General features: G+C 43.3%; 2 protein-coding genes across 3 annotated transcripts in view; one reads left to right on the top strand and one right to left on the bottom strand.

Annotated features, from left to right (window-relative positions):
- KLHL20 (kelch like family member 20) overlaps positions 1–1,599 on the bottom strand; it is a 39,479-nt gene extending 37,880 nt beyond the window's left edge. The window contains exon 1 of one of the 2 annotated variants that reach the window (XM_075287969.1): positions 1,420–1,599. The gene's annotated coding sequence lies outside the window, so the exon portion shown is untranslated. The remainder of the gene's footprint in view (positions 1–1,419) is intronic. The other variant, XM_075287968.1, reaches the window with a different exon arrangement.
- A 74-nt stretch (positions 1,600–1,673) lies between these two features.
- ANKRD45 (ankyrin repeat domain 45) lies at positions 1,674–16,120 on the top strand. The gene is made up of 6 exons (XM_075286443.1): positions 1,674–1,730; positions 3,143–3,402; positions 10,281–10,448; positions 13,811–13,905; positions 15,483–15,621; positions 15,996–16,120. The coding sequence occupies exons 1-6, from the start codon at positions 1,726–1,728 to the stop codon at positions 16,022–16,024; spliced, it is 696 nt and encodes a 231-aa protein (XP_075142544.1). The 5' UTR covers positions 1,674–1,725; the 3' UTR covers positions 16,025–16,120.
- Positions 16,121–16,855: the final 735 nt, after the last annotated feature.

Raw genomic sequence — 16,855 nt, 5'->3', positions numbered from 1 at the left:
TGTGGTGATTTTGGCTGTCACTCTTCATGTGATGAAAGATGGCCATATTGCCCTGTGACTCCATTAATGTGAAGGGGTTATGTAGGGATAATATTTTTTTTTTACAGTATAGTCAATGCACTGAATAAACATGTGTTCGTGTATAAAAGATGGACCCCCAGCCCCCTGATAATTACCTTTACAGAGACCAATGGGAGGCTAAGAGTCTTCTTACCCTGCCTCTCACTCACATGAACAATCCTACTGTACTGTATAAACCTGTAGATGGAGTGAAGTGGAGACGTCATAGAGAGCTGGAGTGGCAGGTGAGGAGTGAGATTTCCACCCCCCCCTTGCTGCGCTCTGCGAAGGTAATAATCTGGGGATTGAGGGACTCTCTTCTATACAGTAAACATGTTTCTATAGTGTCAAAAATTTCTATCAACATGTAACATAGTTAATAGTGTCACATTACAACCCCCAGGATGCTGCGGTTACTAGTTGCAAATAAATCCAGCAGTCCTTTATTTTTCTGTGAACAGAAATCAGGTTCATGACATCCTATGGGTTGCAATGTAACTCTATTCACATATATTATAAAGGAGTCGCAGGGTGGCACAGTGATCTTTGGTAAAGACCAAAACAGTTAGGTAGGTCTAGCCTTAAACATACCGTAGGTACATTTGGTGTAAATTTTTGCACGGATAAGGCTCTGTTCACATTGCATTGGAGCCTTCTACGAGATACTTCATGACATACAGTATACTGCTGGTGTATAACAATGCGTCGGCAGCGTGCTATTGGAAAAAAGCACCACATACCATGCTGTATAGAATATATATATGTATAAATATCTACACACATATATATACACACAATTGTATATGTGTATATATATATATATATATATATATATATATATATATATATATATATAGTGTGTGTGTGTACATTGTGTATGAATGTGTGTGTATATATATATATATATATATATATATATATATATATATATTTTATATACACACACACACACATTTGTGTCTACATTACCTTGTGCAACCACAGTCTATACAGCAGAATACACACAGGTCATGGCTAGCACATATGACACAACCAGAATGCTCCTTAGGGCTGTCTTATACCTCACTGGCTCTTAGGAGCTGCTGGGAGTTGTAGTATTACACGGCCGGACACCATGCATGGACACAGTGGTCACTAGGTGCCATGAGCAGACTGCAGAGACAGCAGACAGACAGGAGATCCCCTTGAATCCTCACATGTAGCCACTTTGGCATGTTCTGGCCATCAGGGACCTCTCCCCTACAGTCAGGTTCAGTATAATGGTGGCCTTTCTGCTATACCTCCCTATGGGGCCCCTCACCCCTACAGACTGACACGGAGGGGCACACACAGACACATCCTATCATCACAGCCGCTTACTGCTCTCTACCGCCCATCACGCCTCACAGTCCGCAGTCATGTCGCCTCTCGGTGTCCTCACCGGTGTACACAGCAGTTTTCTGCACAGGAGCTTCACAACCGGAGTCTTCTTCCTCCCTCTGCCACCGAACCGGAAGCTGTCCGCCGCCTCTCTCTTCCCCCTGCAGAGACTATGTCACCGGGAAGATCGTCTGAAGGGATTCTGTCAGCTCTACCAGAAAGAGGCTTGACACGCACTTCCGGCAGGGCTGTAGTCTCCATGACAACGCGTCTACAGTGGCCTCCATTCATTGTACTGAGGTGTGGATGAGGTGAGGCGGTGGGTGAAGTAAGATGGCGGTAGGTGGCAGGCTCTGGGGTATAGCTGATATGGAATTACCTCACAGGGGTCTGTGGGTGCAAGGTACATTGAGAAGCATAAAGGAGCCCGAGTCAGTGCCCAACTCCAAGTGTCATCCAAAGCATTGGTGCTGGTCAGAGTCCCACAGGCCTCCCATAAGTGCAACTGTGGTTCTCCATCAACTAAACCCACAAGTAGCAGATGTAGTGCCCCATAATAAGTGATAGCAATGGCGCCCCCAGTGGTGTGTGAGTGTAGTGCTGCTATAAGTGTGACCAGCAATGTCTGCAGAGCAATCCACCCTGTTTCCAGTACAGCGCCCCCATATGTTTTAGAGGCAATACCCCCATAAGCATGAGGTGTCTCTATAAGCGCCAACGACAAAACCCTCATTAGTGTGAGGTAGCGCCCCCTATAAGCGCTAAAGGCAGTACCCCCATAAATATGACATGTAGTGTCCCTGTAAGCGCTAACAATAATGCCTCAATGAGTGGGAGATGTATCGCCCCCAAAAGGGTAACGTGTAGTGTCCCCATAATGTTCCCATAAGCGTAAAATTTTGTGTTTCTGTAAGTCCTAACACCAATGTCCCCAATAGTGTGAAATGCAGTGCCCCTGTAGGTGTAGAAGTTGTGCTCCCATAAGCATGAGGTGTAGTGCCCACCTAGATGCTAGAAGCAATGCCCCCAAAATTGTGAGGTCTAATGTCTCTGTAAGTGCTAACAACAAGTAGGAGTTGTATTCCCCCCATAGTTGCTAGGAACAATGTCCCATAAATGTGAGGTACAGTGCCTCCTTAGCTGGCAGCAGTAATATCTCCTTAAGTGTCAGGTGTAGGTGCCATAAGTGTCAGGCAGGATGCCCCCTTAAGAGATAGAAGCATTAATGTCAGATGCAAATCCCCCACATATATATGAGACATTCAGTGTCTGTATTGTACAAACAAGAACAGTTGTCTTTCAATATTGGTCTGAAAGTGGCCAACCCCTTTAACAAAGAAGAGGCAATACTCACCCCACTGAATCCCCCTTCCCCCAATTTATCAGACAAGCCTTGTCATGTGGGATTTCCATTGTGTAGCCCTGGCCTTAGTACACATTATCAGCACCCGGCACGGATTTTGAGTCCTCTTCTTGCAGGAGGGAAGGGTCTTGGGCCCTGCATCAGCTATGGGGTTATTCACCAGAAATGCAGGGCCAATCTGAACCCCCCATATCTGCCTGTTTTGATGGGAGTTTTTTTAGTGTATGACTCTGAGCCTTACATTAATGTATGTACCCTTACCCATGTACTGTATGTATGTATGTGTGAAGTACACAGTGGACAGTCCTTTTGGTGATGTGGTTATTGACATTTGACATGTTCATATTTTTCGCTATTAAGGTATAAGAGGATGGATATCTTAAATCCTCTGCCCAGTGTTAACCCCGTGCTTCAGTGTACGTTGGAAGGAAATCTACAAGATCTACAATCCATCTTTGAAGATCCAGCTAATGATCACCATGAGCAACGAAGCAGATTACTTGTAGAAAAAGATCTACTGGGGAGGAATCCACTGTTCTTAGCCTGTATACTTGGACGTACAGAATTTGCTAAGGAGTTGGCCAAGTATGGAGCCAACATTAATCAGCAGACATCTCGAGGTACAGGCCCACTTATGTACTGAGTATGTATGTCTATATATATATATAGCTGATGAGATGCAAATACATCGAAACAGCTGTCCTTGGCAGAGAAGACTGTATCTGGTATAATCCCAACATCATTGCAATCAAAGGCCTCTGAGAAGGTCGGCATGATGTTAAAGGAAGCGCCCTCTATAGGTTTGTTTGACTGAGACTCTGTCTTCCTAATTACATCATGGAAGATAGACTTGCACATTCTCAGTCAGCGCCCTCTATTGGTGTGTATTCTTGAGGCACTGACATCCTAATTACATCATGGAAGTCAGATTTGCATATTCTTCCCATGTTCCTATATACATATATATATATATATATATATATATATATATATATATATATATATATTGTTCACACTGCTCATATTAAATGGATATGTAGTGTAATGACCCAAATAGTCCTCTCTAGACTTCACGTCACTCCACTTGTCCTCCACTTGTCCTGGTGCTGAAGTAGGGTTCCTCTGCTTATGTACTATGTTGAAATAACTTGGCACCCTTGCTGGGATTAGGGATGTCAATGGGCTGCACTCATAGCTTAAGACACTGGTCTATTATACATGGCCCTGTGTTTTTTGGGGTGCATTTAGGAGATGGCGCACTGAGGGTTTGCCCATGGTATAACATAAAGATGTCTAGAATGTAGTGTTGCTGGCCATATAGTGTATAATGTTTACTTGGGATCAGTCGTCACTTTGGACCCTATATGTACAGTTCCAGACTACTAAATAATATTGTACAGTACTTTTTGCACTTGGTGGCTTTCAAATGTTTCCAAATTCAAGTGCTGACCTCTAGTGGCTCAGTTGCAAAAACCCAGATAAAAGAAAACCCACCTCTACTGCTACTGTTTATACATACGGTAGTAACAAAAATCGACCAAAGTATATTCTTAAATATATCAGAAATATAGGACCAAAAGTTATTGTTGGTAATAATAAATGTTCATGCATAAAAATCCTCATTACTAAATGTAATGTAAAAAAAACATTGAGATTAGAGGATGGTGCATGTACATTTATTATATGTCATATATTCCTATCTGTGATGACTGTATGTAAAGGGGATCACTCATAAAATGTGAGATGTTAGTGTAGCTTAAGGCCACGGTCAGATCACAGCAGGTTTGCTACAGATGAAAAGTCATGGCAGCCCTCATGTAATCTCCTAATACTCACAGCACAATTCTCCCCAGCCCCCCTTTCCCTTGCAGTATTTACAGCGCAACATTTTACACTGTCCCTCCATCTTATTAGTCACAACATAGACTAACTGTATCCCAACCCTCAATAGTCGGGTGACACTGAGCGCTCGGGAACTTCAGACTCTGTGCTTATAATAATATAATGACAAAGGAGGAGGCTTTATTATATCACATTACAATTTCACTGCCTGTGATCCTGCAACCACTGTACACAAAGCAAACCGAGACTGTGTATATCTAAACAGGTCAATAATGTTATAACAGGGAACCTTTTGTGTGTGTTTGACCTCTCTGCAAAACCAACTACTGTCACTTTTTTCTATGTGAATGTAATTGTATTATTTCACAGCTCAGTTTCATGAGTCTACTTTATACATGGATTATATCATACGCCCATATGATTACATGCTAGATAAAGTGACCAGACATGACTTCCATTGCATCGCCACCCAAATAATAAAAATGTGCTCATGAGTCATGAGAGGTATAAATCCCGCCCCCTTGCCTGCTCCTGCCTGACTCCACCCACCTGACTGTGAAGAGCCTAGTTATCTTATCAGACATCAAAAGTAACAGCAAAAACTGCTCAGAAATAATAGGAGCTAGAGAAAAGATGTCAACTGTGTTGGAACCAGGAATAAAGGATGAAAAAAGCTGGAATTTTGAAGTCGGTATCATAAAAAATATGAAATGAATCAGCACATAATCTTACAAAACCTGTAGAGATGACAAAAAGAAACTAATGGAACTTTAAAGGGAGTCTGTCATCTCAAAATTGCAAATAATGATAAACACAGCGCCTTGCAAGGTTTGAGATAAGGTTTTCCAAAATGCCTTTTATATTGCAGACCCCCCCCCCCCCTCCGCTGCTGAGATATCCTGAGTTTTATAAATATGTAAATAAAGTAAAAATGGGCTTTAGGGTCCTGTAATCTGCAGTTTGGGCTTCGGTCAACACTGCGGATTACCGCTCCCTAATTCCTTCCGAGGTCGCCGACCATAGAATGAAGCACATCCCTCTGCTCTCGCTCGTCTTTGCAAAAATCCAATGACATCACAGCGAACCTGGAAGTGCAGGACACGCTACTAGCACTGCGCTTGATGAAGACTTTAGATGAAGAACAGTCCTCTGCCCTCTCTCGCCTTTACGAAAGTTTTCAGCAAGTGCAGTACACGCTACTGTGCATGTCCGATGATGTCACAGAGCACCCAAAGATTTTCAGAAAGATAAGTGAAGACAGAGGCCTGTCCTTTAACCAGTGGTGGGTGGACCTTGGAGGAAATTAGGCACGGCAATCTCCAGTGCTGACCGAAGCCCAAGATGATGCTTAGCTGTAAGGCCCACTTTTCTGACAGTGGAGAGATATCTCCAGCCCAGGGGCACATAGCGGCCAAGCCAACTAGGCAATGTCTGCTTTCTAACAGTATATAATACTGCACAACTATGAGGATGTGACGTGTCCTCTTTAAAGGGATCCTATCATAGAAACCCTTTTTTTTATGAGTAAAACCTTTCGTTGTCTTCTCCGCACCGCCATTCGCCTACAATCCCAGTTCTTGTCGGTATGCAAATGAGTTCTTTCGCAGCACTGGGGGCGTCCCAAATGCTGCGAGAGAACTCTCTCCAGCGCCGCCTCCATCTTCTTCAGCAGTGTCATCTTCAGCCTCTTCTTCCGACGGCGGCTTGTAACTTCTAGGCCTTCGGGCCTTGGGCAGAGCAAACTGCGCATGCCCACAGGCCATGAGAAAATGGCCGCTTCCAATACTGTGCAAGCGGCCATTTTCTCATGGCCTGTGGGCATGTGCAGTCTGCTCTGCCTGAGGCCTAGAAGTCGGAAACCTGCGCCGGAAGAAGAGGACAAAGACGATGCTGCTGACGAAGATGGAGGCGGCGCTGGAGAGAGTTCTCTCACAGCATTGGGGACGCCCCCAGTGCTGTCTGAGCTATGGGACCCACCCCCAGTGCTGTGAAAGAACTCATTTGCATACCGACAAGAACTAGGATTGTAGGCGAATGGCGGCGCGGAGAAGACAACAAAAGGTAGGAGACGAATAGCCTTCCTTAAAGGGGCTATATCACTGGGAAAAGTCATTTTTAACTAATCACATCCTTACATACCCTTTAGAAAGTCTATTCCACATCTACCTTTAGTATGTAGATTGCCTCAGTGGTTTCTGAATAAGTCCGTTTTTATTCATATGCTAATTAGACTTGTGCCCGATACATCGTGCACCCCCTTTGCTATTGTTTCCTATACACAGGCTGCTGCTTCTGATGATGATGATGACTCAGCTTCCTGTTTGCACACACACATAGGAGATAATAGCAGAGACGAGTGCTGCTGGGAACTTCCTGTGCTGGCTGGCAGCTCATTAGCATATGAATAAAAACGGACTTATTCAGAAACCACTGAGGCAATCTACATACTAAAGATAGGTGTGAAATAGCATTTCTAAAGGCTATGCAAGGATGTGATTATTTAAAAATGACTTTTCCCAGTGATAGAGCCCCTTTAAGGCTATTCCAACGTGTTACTCATAAAAAAGGGTTTCTATGATAGGATCCCTTTAAGCACTGTCATCGGCAGTAAATGTTCATGTGTCTCTTTTAGAGCAGAGGTTGTTTAGAGACTGGTTTATATCTATTACCCCTTTAACCCCTTCCCGACATGCGCCGTAATAGTACGGCGCGTGTCGGGTCTGTAACTATGGCGACCGCCCGGGAGCCGGGCGGCCGTCATAGCCGCCGGGTGTCTACTGCTTTAAGCAGTAGACAACCGGCTCTGATGCCTCCGATCGGTCCGATGCTCTGATGCCTGCTGTCAAAGGCGCCGGAGGCGCCATTTTCCCGGCGGCGCATGGGCGCCGCCATTTTGGCAGGGATCGCCGGCTCCTGGAGCATGCTCCAGGGCAGACCCCCCGTTGCCATGACAGCCGGGAGCCTTGTTAAAGGCTCCCAGCCGGTCTGCAAATTCTCTCTTTTGCAGGCTGGTGTATACAGCCTGCAAAAGAGATGATGCTTTTTTGCAATGCATTGCAATGCATTAGCATTGTAATGCATTGCATTAGTGATCAGACCCCCTGGGGGGTCTAATAAATGCAAAAAAAAAGTATTAAAAGTTCAAATCACCCCCCTTTCCCTAGAACAGATATAAAAGTAGTTAAAAACTGTGAAACACATACATGTTAGGTATCTCCGCGTCCGAAATCGCCCGCTCTACAAATATATACAAATATTTTTCCTGTTCGGTAAACGCCGTAGCAGGAAAAATAGTCAAAAGTGCCAAACTGCCGTTTTTTCACTGTTTTAATTCTGATAAAAATTTGAATAAAAAGTGATCAAAGCAATAACATTTCCCGAAAATGGTAGAACTAAAAAGTACACCCGGCCCCGCAAAAAAAGACGCCCTATACATCCCCGTACACCTATGTATAAAAAAGTTACGGCCATCGGAATATGGCGACTTTTAGAAAAAAAATTTTTTAACACCGTTTTGGAATTTTTTTTAGGGGTCAAAATGTAAATAAAACCATATAAATTTGGTATCCCTGGAACCGTACCGAAACACAGAATACAGGGGACATGTCATTTTGGCTGCACAGTGAACGCCGTAAAACCAAAGCCCGTAAGAAAGTCGCAGAAATGCATTTTTTCTTCAAATCCACCCCATTCTGAATTTTTTTCCTGCTTCCCAGTACATTATATAGAATAATTAATGGTGGCATCATGAAGAAAAAATTGTCCCGCAAAAATTAAGACCTCATATGACTCTGGGAGCGGAGAATTAAAAAAGTTATGGGGTTTAGAAGGAGGGGAGTCAAAAACGAAAATCAAAAAATGCCATCGGCGGGAAGGGGTTAATTGTCATTGGAAGAAAAGGTTGTTATAGTATATAAGGCATCATAAAATGTCAATAACCATCCGAAAACATCTTTCTAGGCAATGGAGCACGAGGTTATCAAATCATAAAAATATGGCTAAAGTCAAACTTGATAGAAAGTGCAACTCTGCTCCCTCCAAGATTCTTACCCACGTTTCTGGACTAAACAGCCAGATTCATGATTAGTACTGCTGCTTAAAGGGGTGTGCCAGAACTATAATATTGCTGGCCTATGTCTCACGCCCTACACCCCCAATCACCTACATGGGGATGTCAAGTCAGACTTGATATTCCCTGCTCCGATGCATCCTCTGCCAGGCTGTTTGCCTGGACTGAAATCTACGCCAGCTTGTAAATACTATACTGTACATTTCAGGGATCATTTGCGGCCAATAAACTGTTCGTGAATCTTGCCAGGCCAGTGGCCCACATCACGCCCTCTTCCAGGAAAGAACCAATTTGCCCATAAATTTGCCCATAAGTTTTTCATGCCTTGTATGCCATAAAACTGGCGTACAAAGTATAATCATTCTCCCCATCATCTCTGCAGGTACACATGTGATTGGAAGACTATGGTTTTCACGCACACAACCAAGTATGCCCCCAATGTGGGGCTGGGTTTGCAGGAGAATGCCTTCATAGGACACTTGCACTGACATTGAAGTGTATTCCTTTATGCATTCTCATCTATGGGGGCTTCCAATCCATTCTCTTCCGATGACATGGAGCAGGATAGGACCTGCTCTATAATCCTACATCATAATTGAATGCGCCCTGAGAAGTGAATGTATCACGAAATGCACTGCAGTGTCGCTCTGACTGTCATCCAAGTGCATTCGGCTGCAAACTGGGTCCCACATCGGATGCACAATCGGTCATGTGTATTGGGCCTTGTACCAGAGATTTCCTTTATGTGTGGTCCCCCCTCTATGACATACTTATTTAGGGATTGGAGGAAGACTAAGGTATAGCTGTATACACCATGTGATGCCTCTCATAACATCAAGACTCGTCCAAGAATGTCATTGCACTGTACCTCCCTTTTATTGTTTTACTATGTGATCAATTTACAATATGAAACTCTCTATAAAGTTCCATTATGTGCCTTATTTCCGTCTCCACCACGGCTCTGCCATATACATGACGTCTATAAATACTATGCGCACTTTGGCATATAGACCTTTAAGATGCAATAACTTTTTATCTGCCTTTGACTTCTGACCGGCCATTACATGCAGTCTAAATAACTTTTACATCCAGCCAATAAAACACATAGTCATGTGCTGTGCACGTACAGTAGGATTTTTAGCATACGGTACAGTGTTAGAGTGGTGTTTGCAGTCTTTTTTATACCTATACATGGGCTTCTGACCACTGTGACCCATACTGGTCAGGAGAACAGCAGTCACATGACTCCTATTTGGGCACAGTGGCAGTCTAGTATGCACAATGCTGTCCATTCACACTCTATGGCATTGACTGATATAGCCAAATGCTACATTCAGCCATCTTGAGCAGTCCCAGAGACGTTGAATATCACACAGTATGGATACATAACCACTGCTCCATTCAAATGGGGACCCCAGCTGTTGGACCCCCACGGGTCAAACACTTGTCTCCTATCCTGTGGATAGATAATAAGTTTTAACCTTCTGAAAATCCTGTTTAAGCCAAAGTCTATGGTCGCTTTAACCCTCAAAGAGAAAATTAAATTTGGTTACACTCAAAAATATATCTTTCTTATTACTTTTGCAGGTTATTCACCATTACATTGTGCTGCAGCTTGGGGTCAGATAGATGTACTAAAGGCACTTGTCGAGTTAGGAAGTGACATTTTGCTACTCAATTTCCGTGGTGAGAAAGCTTGTGAAATAGCCACCAGATACAACAAGGCCGAATGTGCAGATTTCCTGAATTGGGCTGGTAAGTATTCTATCCTTGTAACATGTACAGCACATGGCCAAGCATCTTACTCCTGCCGTGGTAATCTGTATCCATCTGTATCTCAGTAACATGAGAATTATATAGGGGCTAAAACCATTCATAAAATTATATATCTACCAGATTGGTGGTAACTGGTCTGCTACGGCCAATAGGCACCAGAATATAATTAGATTAGAATTGGTTTTAGGTGGATTCTTGTCATTTCTTGGGGTAAGACCAATTATAAAGTGAAGGACACGTTAACCATTCTTCTTCACCTCACATAATATCTGGCTAAAGCTAGAAAGAAGATATTGGGATTAGGTTTATAACCAGTTTATCGTTGACAGACTCCCTTTAAAGGGAATCACATCTCGCATGGGATGTTCTGTAAGTCCCAGCATGAAACCTAAAGAGCAATAACACGTTTTCCCTATGATTGATTTTCTATTAAGGCCATTCTTTATTTTCCATATGAAGAGCCTCCAAAATGTTCACTCTCTCTACCTTCATTTCTGAAATCACACATATTTTACAATTTACAATTTTTTTCGCCTATACATATCAGGAACTTCAGATGTCATGTGAAAAGGAGACATTATATTAAGAGGAGTCATAAGATCGGTTGGGAAATTAACCGTACATCCTACATATGATTCATGCAGATAGTAATAGTGTATCTAGGAAATTATGTTATTGTCGATAGCATCACAAGAACTGGACAGATTATCAGATTTACTGGATTGTCAATTTCCACTGTCTAGATGGATTGGCAGTGCAAATGTGCACTTTAGACTCCATTCACATCTATGGGACTCAGAGAGATAGCCAAATACAGCACTTCATCAGTCCTACCAAGATGACAGTCCTACCTAGTCCTACCATTGGTGACTCATATGCACGTTTATTCCATCTACACGCGGACTGGTGATGGAATGTCCCAATGTCAGACCCCAGTGATCATACATTTATTACTTATCCTTTATTCTTCCTTGAAAAACACCTTTAAGCAAAAATGATGAACTAAAGAATGATGAAAGCCACATTATACATCCAAGCATCGCCCTACATTCAGATGTTACATTTAGAAAGTACCTAATCCACGGCAGCAGGTCACTAGTCTGCAGGGTCAAAGGGGGCGGAACACTAGCACCCGTTAGTGAAGAGAAAAGACCACAAAGTGTGCTACATCATGTGTCGAGGCTGTACACGTATAACATGGCACACACATTCCACTAATGGCTATCTCATTAAACCAGTTGACCAGTTTGAATGACTGGTTGCTCAACCATCAACGTACTTCTTTCTAATATGTATGACCATGTTTAGTGAGAGAGCCTGCGGCTATGCTTCACCCTGGTGACAGACTCCCTTTAACACCTTTAAGAGGCTGGCCACCCCCACAGCTTTATGATGCATATGAAATGGGTCTTTCTTAGTGCACCTCTTATGTGCCCTTAGATACAGTATCGGATTGCTACGAGATCCCACCACTGATCAGAACAGGGTCCCATGCTCCATGTGTGAATAGAGCTATGGTTGCACATTTCTGCTGGCCAAAGATAACCAAGTGCAGCGCTCCGCTATCTCCAGCAGGGCGGCCATAGACATGTGCAACCACCACTCCATTTAAATCAGGGACCCCCACTGATCAGATACTTATTCCCTATTATGTATGTTACTGTCTGTTGACAACGATCCATACATATTAGTGTAACAAGGGCCACATCACTGTACTACAATTTGTATAGGGTAATACAGTGATACAACCTGTAACTTGCTATTATCCGTTGGAATGGCGGTGCAGACTTCTTGTTCTGTCAGCCCAGCTTGTAACTTGGGCCTGGTTCATATCTGCATTCGGCCCATTTCGTTCTCGTCTCCGCATGAAAAACGCAGAGAGAAAAGTCCTGCAAGCAACACTTTTCTTTCCATACTTTTTGTGCGGAAACCATACAGATCCCATTATAATCTATGGGTTTCCTTAGGTAACCGCTTTTTTATGCAGATTAGTTTTCCATTCAGGGGGTCTCCAAGTGGACCCCCGAATGGAAACCCATGCGCAGATATGAACCGGACCATACGTTTGGACCTTTGCAACACTATTTATTACTTCGAATATTTTGCTGAGTTATGACCTATTTCTAGTTATTCAGTGGAGTAAAAACTATAAAAAAAACAGAAGTACATTAAAGGGATTCTACCACTAAAACACATTTTTTTCTAGTTACCACGTCGGAATAGCCTTTAAAAAGGCTATTCGTCTCCTACCTGTGGAAGTGCTCTCCGCCGCGCCGTTCAAAATACGGGTTTGTACCGGTATGCTAATTAGTTCTCTCGCAGCGATGGGGGCGTCCCCATTGCAGCTCGAAAACCGACCGCAGCGCCGCCTCTATGGTCTTCTGTATCCTCCCCTTGCTTCTTCAGCGTCTGTCGGACGCCTGCGCAATACGCTCTGTTCGGCAAAGATTGCCGAACGTACTGCGCATGCGCGAAATTGCGGTCCCAGCCATAGTTTGGGCACCGCAATTTCGCGCATGCGCAGTACGTTCGGCAATCTTCGCCGAACAGAGCGTACTGCGCAGGCGTCCGACAGACGCTGAAGAAGCAAGGGGAGGATACAGAAGACCATAGAGGCGGCACTGCGGTCGGTTTTCGAGCTGCAATGGGGACGCCCCCATCGCTGCGAGAGAACTAATTAGCATACCGGTACAAACCCGTATTTTGAACGGCGCGGCGGAGAGCACTTCCACAGGTAGGAGACGAATAGCCTTTTTATTCCGACGTGTTAATTAGAAAAAAATGTGTTTTAGTGGTAGAATCCCTTTAAGGGCTAGTTCACACGGGGCCAATGGAGCGGATTTTGACCGCGAATTTCGCCTCAATGTCCGCCTCCATACAATGGTGGTCTATGGAGAACTCTAGCGGTCGTTTTTCCGCTAGCATTGTTTTGCCGCTAGCGGAAAAAAGAAGCGACATGACCTTTCTTGAGGTGGATTCTGGCTCAGGAAGGCAATAGAGGTGAATAGGAGGCGAAAACCACATCGCGGTTTTTGGCACTTTTTTGCAAAAACCGTAACGAATAACCGCGATGCGTTTTTTTATGGTCCATTCCCTTTCAGGGGAGGGGAAAACCGCCTGGCGTTTTCTGAAAACGCTCAGACGCTCGTTTTCAGAAAACGCTCCAAAAAACACCTCAAGATTAAAAAAAAAAATTCTGCCTAATTAGGAAGCGTTTTTTTTTTCCGGACCAAAATACGCCAGGTGGTTTTCACGTGTGAACTAGCCCTAACAGGAGATGAGAACCAGCAGTCTTGGTGAACGGTTTTGGGCTCTTACCTGTATTTTTTTTTTTCTTACAGAAGCTCGATTGCACCTAAAATCTTACATCAGCTTTATCCAGCAGACCATCTCAGACCCTGAGAAAGTTCATGGAAAATTAAATAAAGATGACAAGGTTTGTGATCCATGCGTTACCATTATGTGTAGTAGTGTGGTATATGAAAATGGAATTATCTGCTATACAATATAATATAACCTACTTAAAGGGGTTGTCCCATCACAAGGATCCTATCTATACTGCTAGTTAATGTGGATTTAAGACTTTTCCTAAATGCATTGCTTTATCAAAACTGCTTTGTTTGGCCGCTATCTTAATTTATTCACTTCATTGTTTACACTCCGTTTCTATGGCCCTTGGGATTATCTGTTCATTTGTCAAGTGATGTAGCTGCCTGCTCTCAGGGGGGAGGGAGGGGCTGGGGGCAGCTCTGAGCTGTTTGTGTCTGATAAGTAGTGGAGCTTCTCAGAGAGCTCCGGGGTTTCTGAGCTCTTATCAGTCTATTCAATTGAATTTGGCTGATAAGGGCTGAGATAGGGAGTCCGTTACCTCTGTATGTAATGCAAACTGACTCAAATGCAGCTCTGCTACATCAGCTTCACACTGTGGTAATTCATTTACAACCAATCCCGTGCAAGTGAAACCCCGCCCACCAATGTGCCGAGAAAAGCAAGAAGTGAATAGAGCACAACAGCCTGCAGGTTAGTGAACAAGCGTCATGGGAATACCCCTTTAAAGGATAACTGGAACATTTACATTTTCAGCCCTGTAAATAGTTTGTCAGTCTCACATTTCTTTTTCTAGAGATACTGTCATCTGGGGTGAACCCTGTTTAATATGTTTGCACTCTGGTGCGGTATACACAAGCAGCGAAGTACTGACAAGGCAAGGTTGTGGCTGCTGTCACTATTATGGAGAAACTAAGATATCTGGAAAAAGAAGATGTAATACATGTCTGAACAGGTCCCCTGGCAGATCGCCCACTTTAGGTTACACATTGGCAATGTTTGGCCACCCCTGTGTTACAGGATTCCATATGTATAGGAATAGGCTAGGGAAAGTACAAATGCACTGCCGGGTGCACCTAATGTTAGTGAATGTAGTTGTGCATAAATACAGCAGGGTAGGATTTCTGCTGAGTATCAGGTCACGGTCCTTTACATGTCACCATCATAAGTTGTGATGTGGTTGCCAGACATTGCAATATCATGTCGTTGTGTATCTTTAGCCTTATACTTATAGCCACTATGTCAGGTCTCCTATTCTACCCTGTTTGAGGTTAGTATGAGGTAGAAGGGGAGAAAATGGAGGGAATTTATCAACCATCTACTCCAGTTTTCTGGCTCAGGTGGGTATTTATGTAGCTCAGTTTGGCACTCGGCCCTTGCTTAACACTTTCTGCGTATGGGAGTAAACACCTTAGCCCAACATAATTATAACTCGCGTCCAAAAACTAGATATAGGAAATATATGGCAGATCTTGACTGTCACACATATCCATTCTGGCCAATGGGAATGAGTCTGATTTATTAAGAGGTCTGACCTGGGTGATGAATGTCTGTGCATGTAGAACATGGACGCCTCAAGTCCATCATAGCAGGAACCACTGCTTGGTAGCGGCTGATCTATGGTATTTTTGGCGCAGTTATGTCTTATCACTTTTACTAAACACGCGTCTACTTTTTTTCCTATAGCACAAGGCGATCAATGCCTGTAAATCAAAAACTGAATGGTTGCAGAATGTGAAGAGTCCAACAACACAAGACTTTGTGGATCAGAAGCAAGAACTAGAGAGTGCCGTGCAGCTCATCTTCACAAAGCTCAATACACCAAGTAAGAATCATCAGAAATATACTTACAGCAGTGGTCTCCATCTGATACGGCATCCTAGGGGGTTGCAGTTTTGCATCAGTTGGACTACTTTGTCCTAGAACAGGGATCCGCAACCTTCAGCACTCCAGCTTCTGAGAAATTGCAAAACTGGGAATTGTAGTTTCACATCAGCTGGAGTGCAAAAGGTTGTGACTTCTTGCTGTAGAGGAATAAAGCAGCTCTTTTCATTGTAAAGGGTGAAATGAAGGCAGTTCTGTGATTGAGAACATGGCACTTGAATTTTGTCATTCTGCTTTTACAGTGAAGCAGCAGTGACATATGTAGTTCAATGTGAGCAAGACATTACTAGACCCAAATTTTCTTCTTCCCTCTAGGAGCAGAAACTGGAAAGCCCAAACAGTGACATCACAGATCTGCACGTCATTCGCTGTTATCTTCAAGCTGTAAATATGGACTGTATACAGTGCGGAGTTGTAATCTCATACATACCCCACCCTATTGGCAAAGGCTTCATTGTGAATTTAGAAAGCTAGAATCTAATTAAATACCTCATATTAAATCTCTCTTTAGTAAATCTAGTAAGTAGGATCACCTTCAATCAAAGCAAGGTTCTGCGCAATACAATCTAACCTGGCAGTATTGGGCTTTGCTCCTTTATCCTTAGACTATAGATCAGAAAACATGATCTCAGGCCTCCTTGCACAGTGGGAAAAGTACAATGGAAAGTAATGTCACATTTCACTACCCATTATTATGGAGATTGATGCATTAAAAAAAAAAAAAAAAAAAAAAAGAATTGCTCACTTTCCTACAGAAAGATAGCCGTATATTGTATAGGGCAGTGATTTTCAACCTTTTTTGAGCCGCGGCACACTTTTTACACTTAAAAAATCCCGGGGCACACCACCAACCAAAATGACACTAAAACAGTACATATTATACATATAGTTAATAATATAGATTCTAAATGGTTGATTCTTTGGTTGAAATAAACTGCCGCAAAATCTGCAACAAAAACGCTGCGTTTATGCAACGTGGGGCCTCAGCCTTACGCCTTCTGCATACAAGTGGCACGCATGTGGTTTTCACTGATATAAACATTAAAAATTAATTGACAGGGCCACAAATGCAGGCAGATATAGGGTATGTATAGGACAGATATAGGGTAGGTATAGGACAGATATAGGGTATATATAGGACAGATATAGGGTAGGTATAGGACAGATATAGGGTA

Source organism: Leptodactylus fuscus, chromosome 9 (assembly GCF_031893055.1).
Source record: "Leptodactylus fuscus isolate aLepFus1 chromosome 9, aLepFus1.hap2, whole genome shotgun sequence".
In the NCBI taxonomy this organism is placed as follows: domain Eukaryota; kingdom Metazoa; phylum Chordata; class Amphibia; order Anura; family Leptodactylidae; genus Leptodactylus; species Leptodactylus fuscus.
This window is presented reverse-complemented; position numbering and strand designations above follow the sequence as displayed.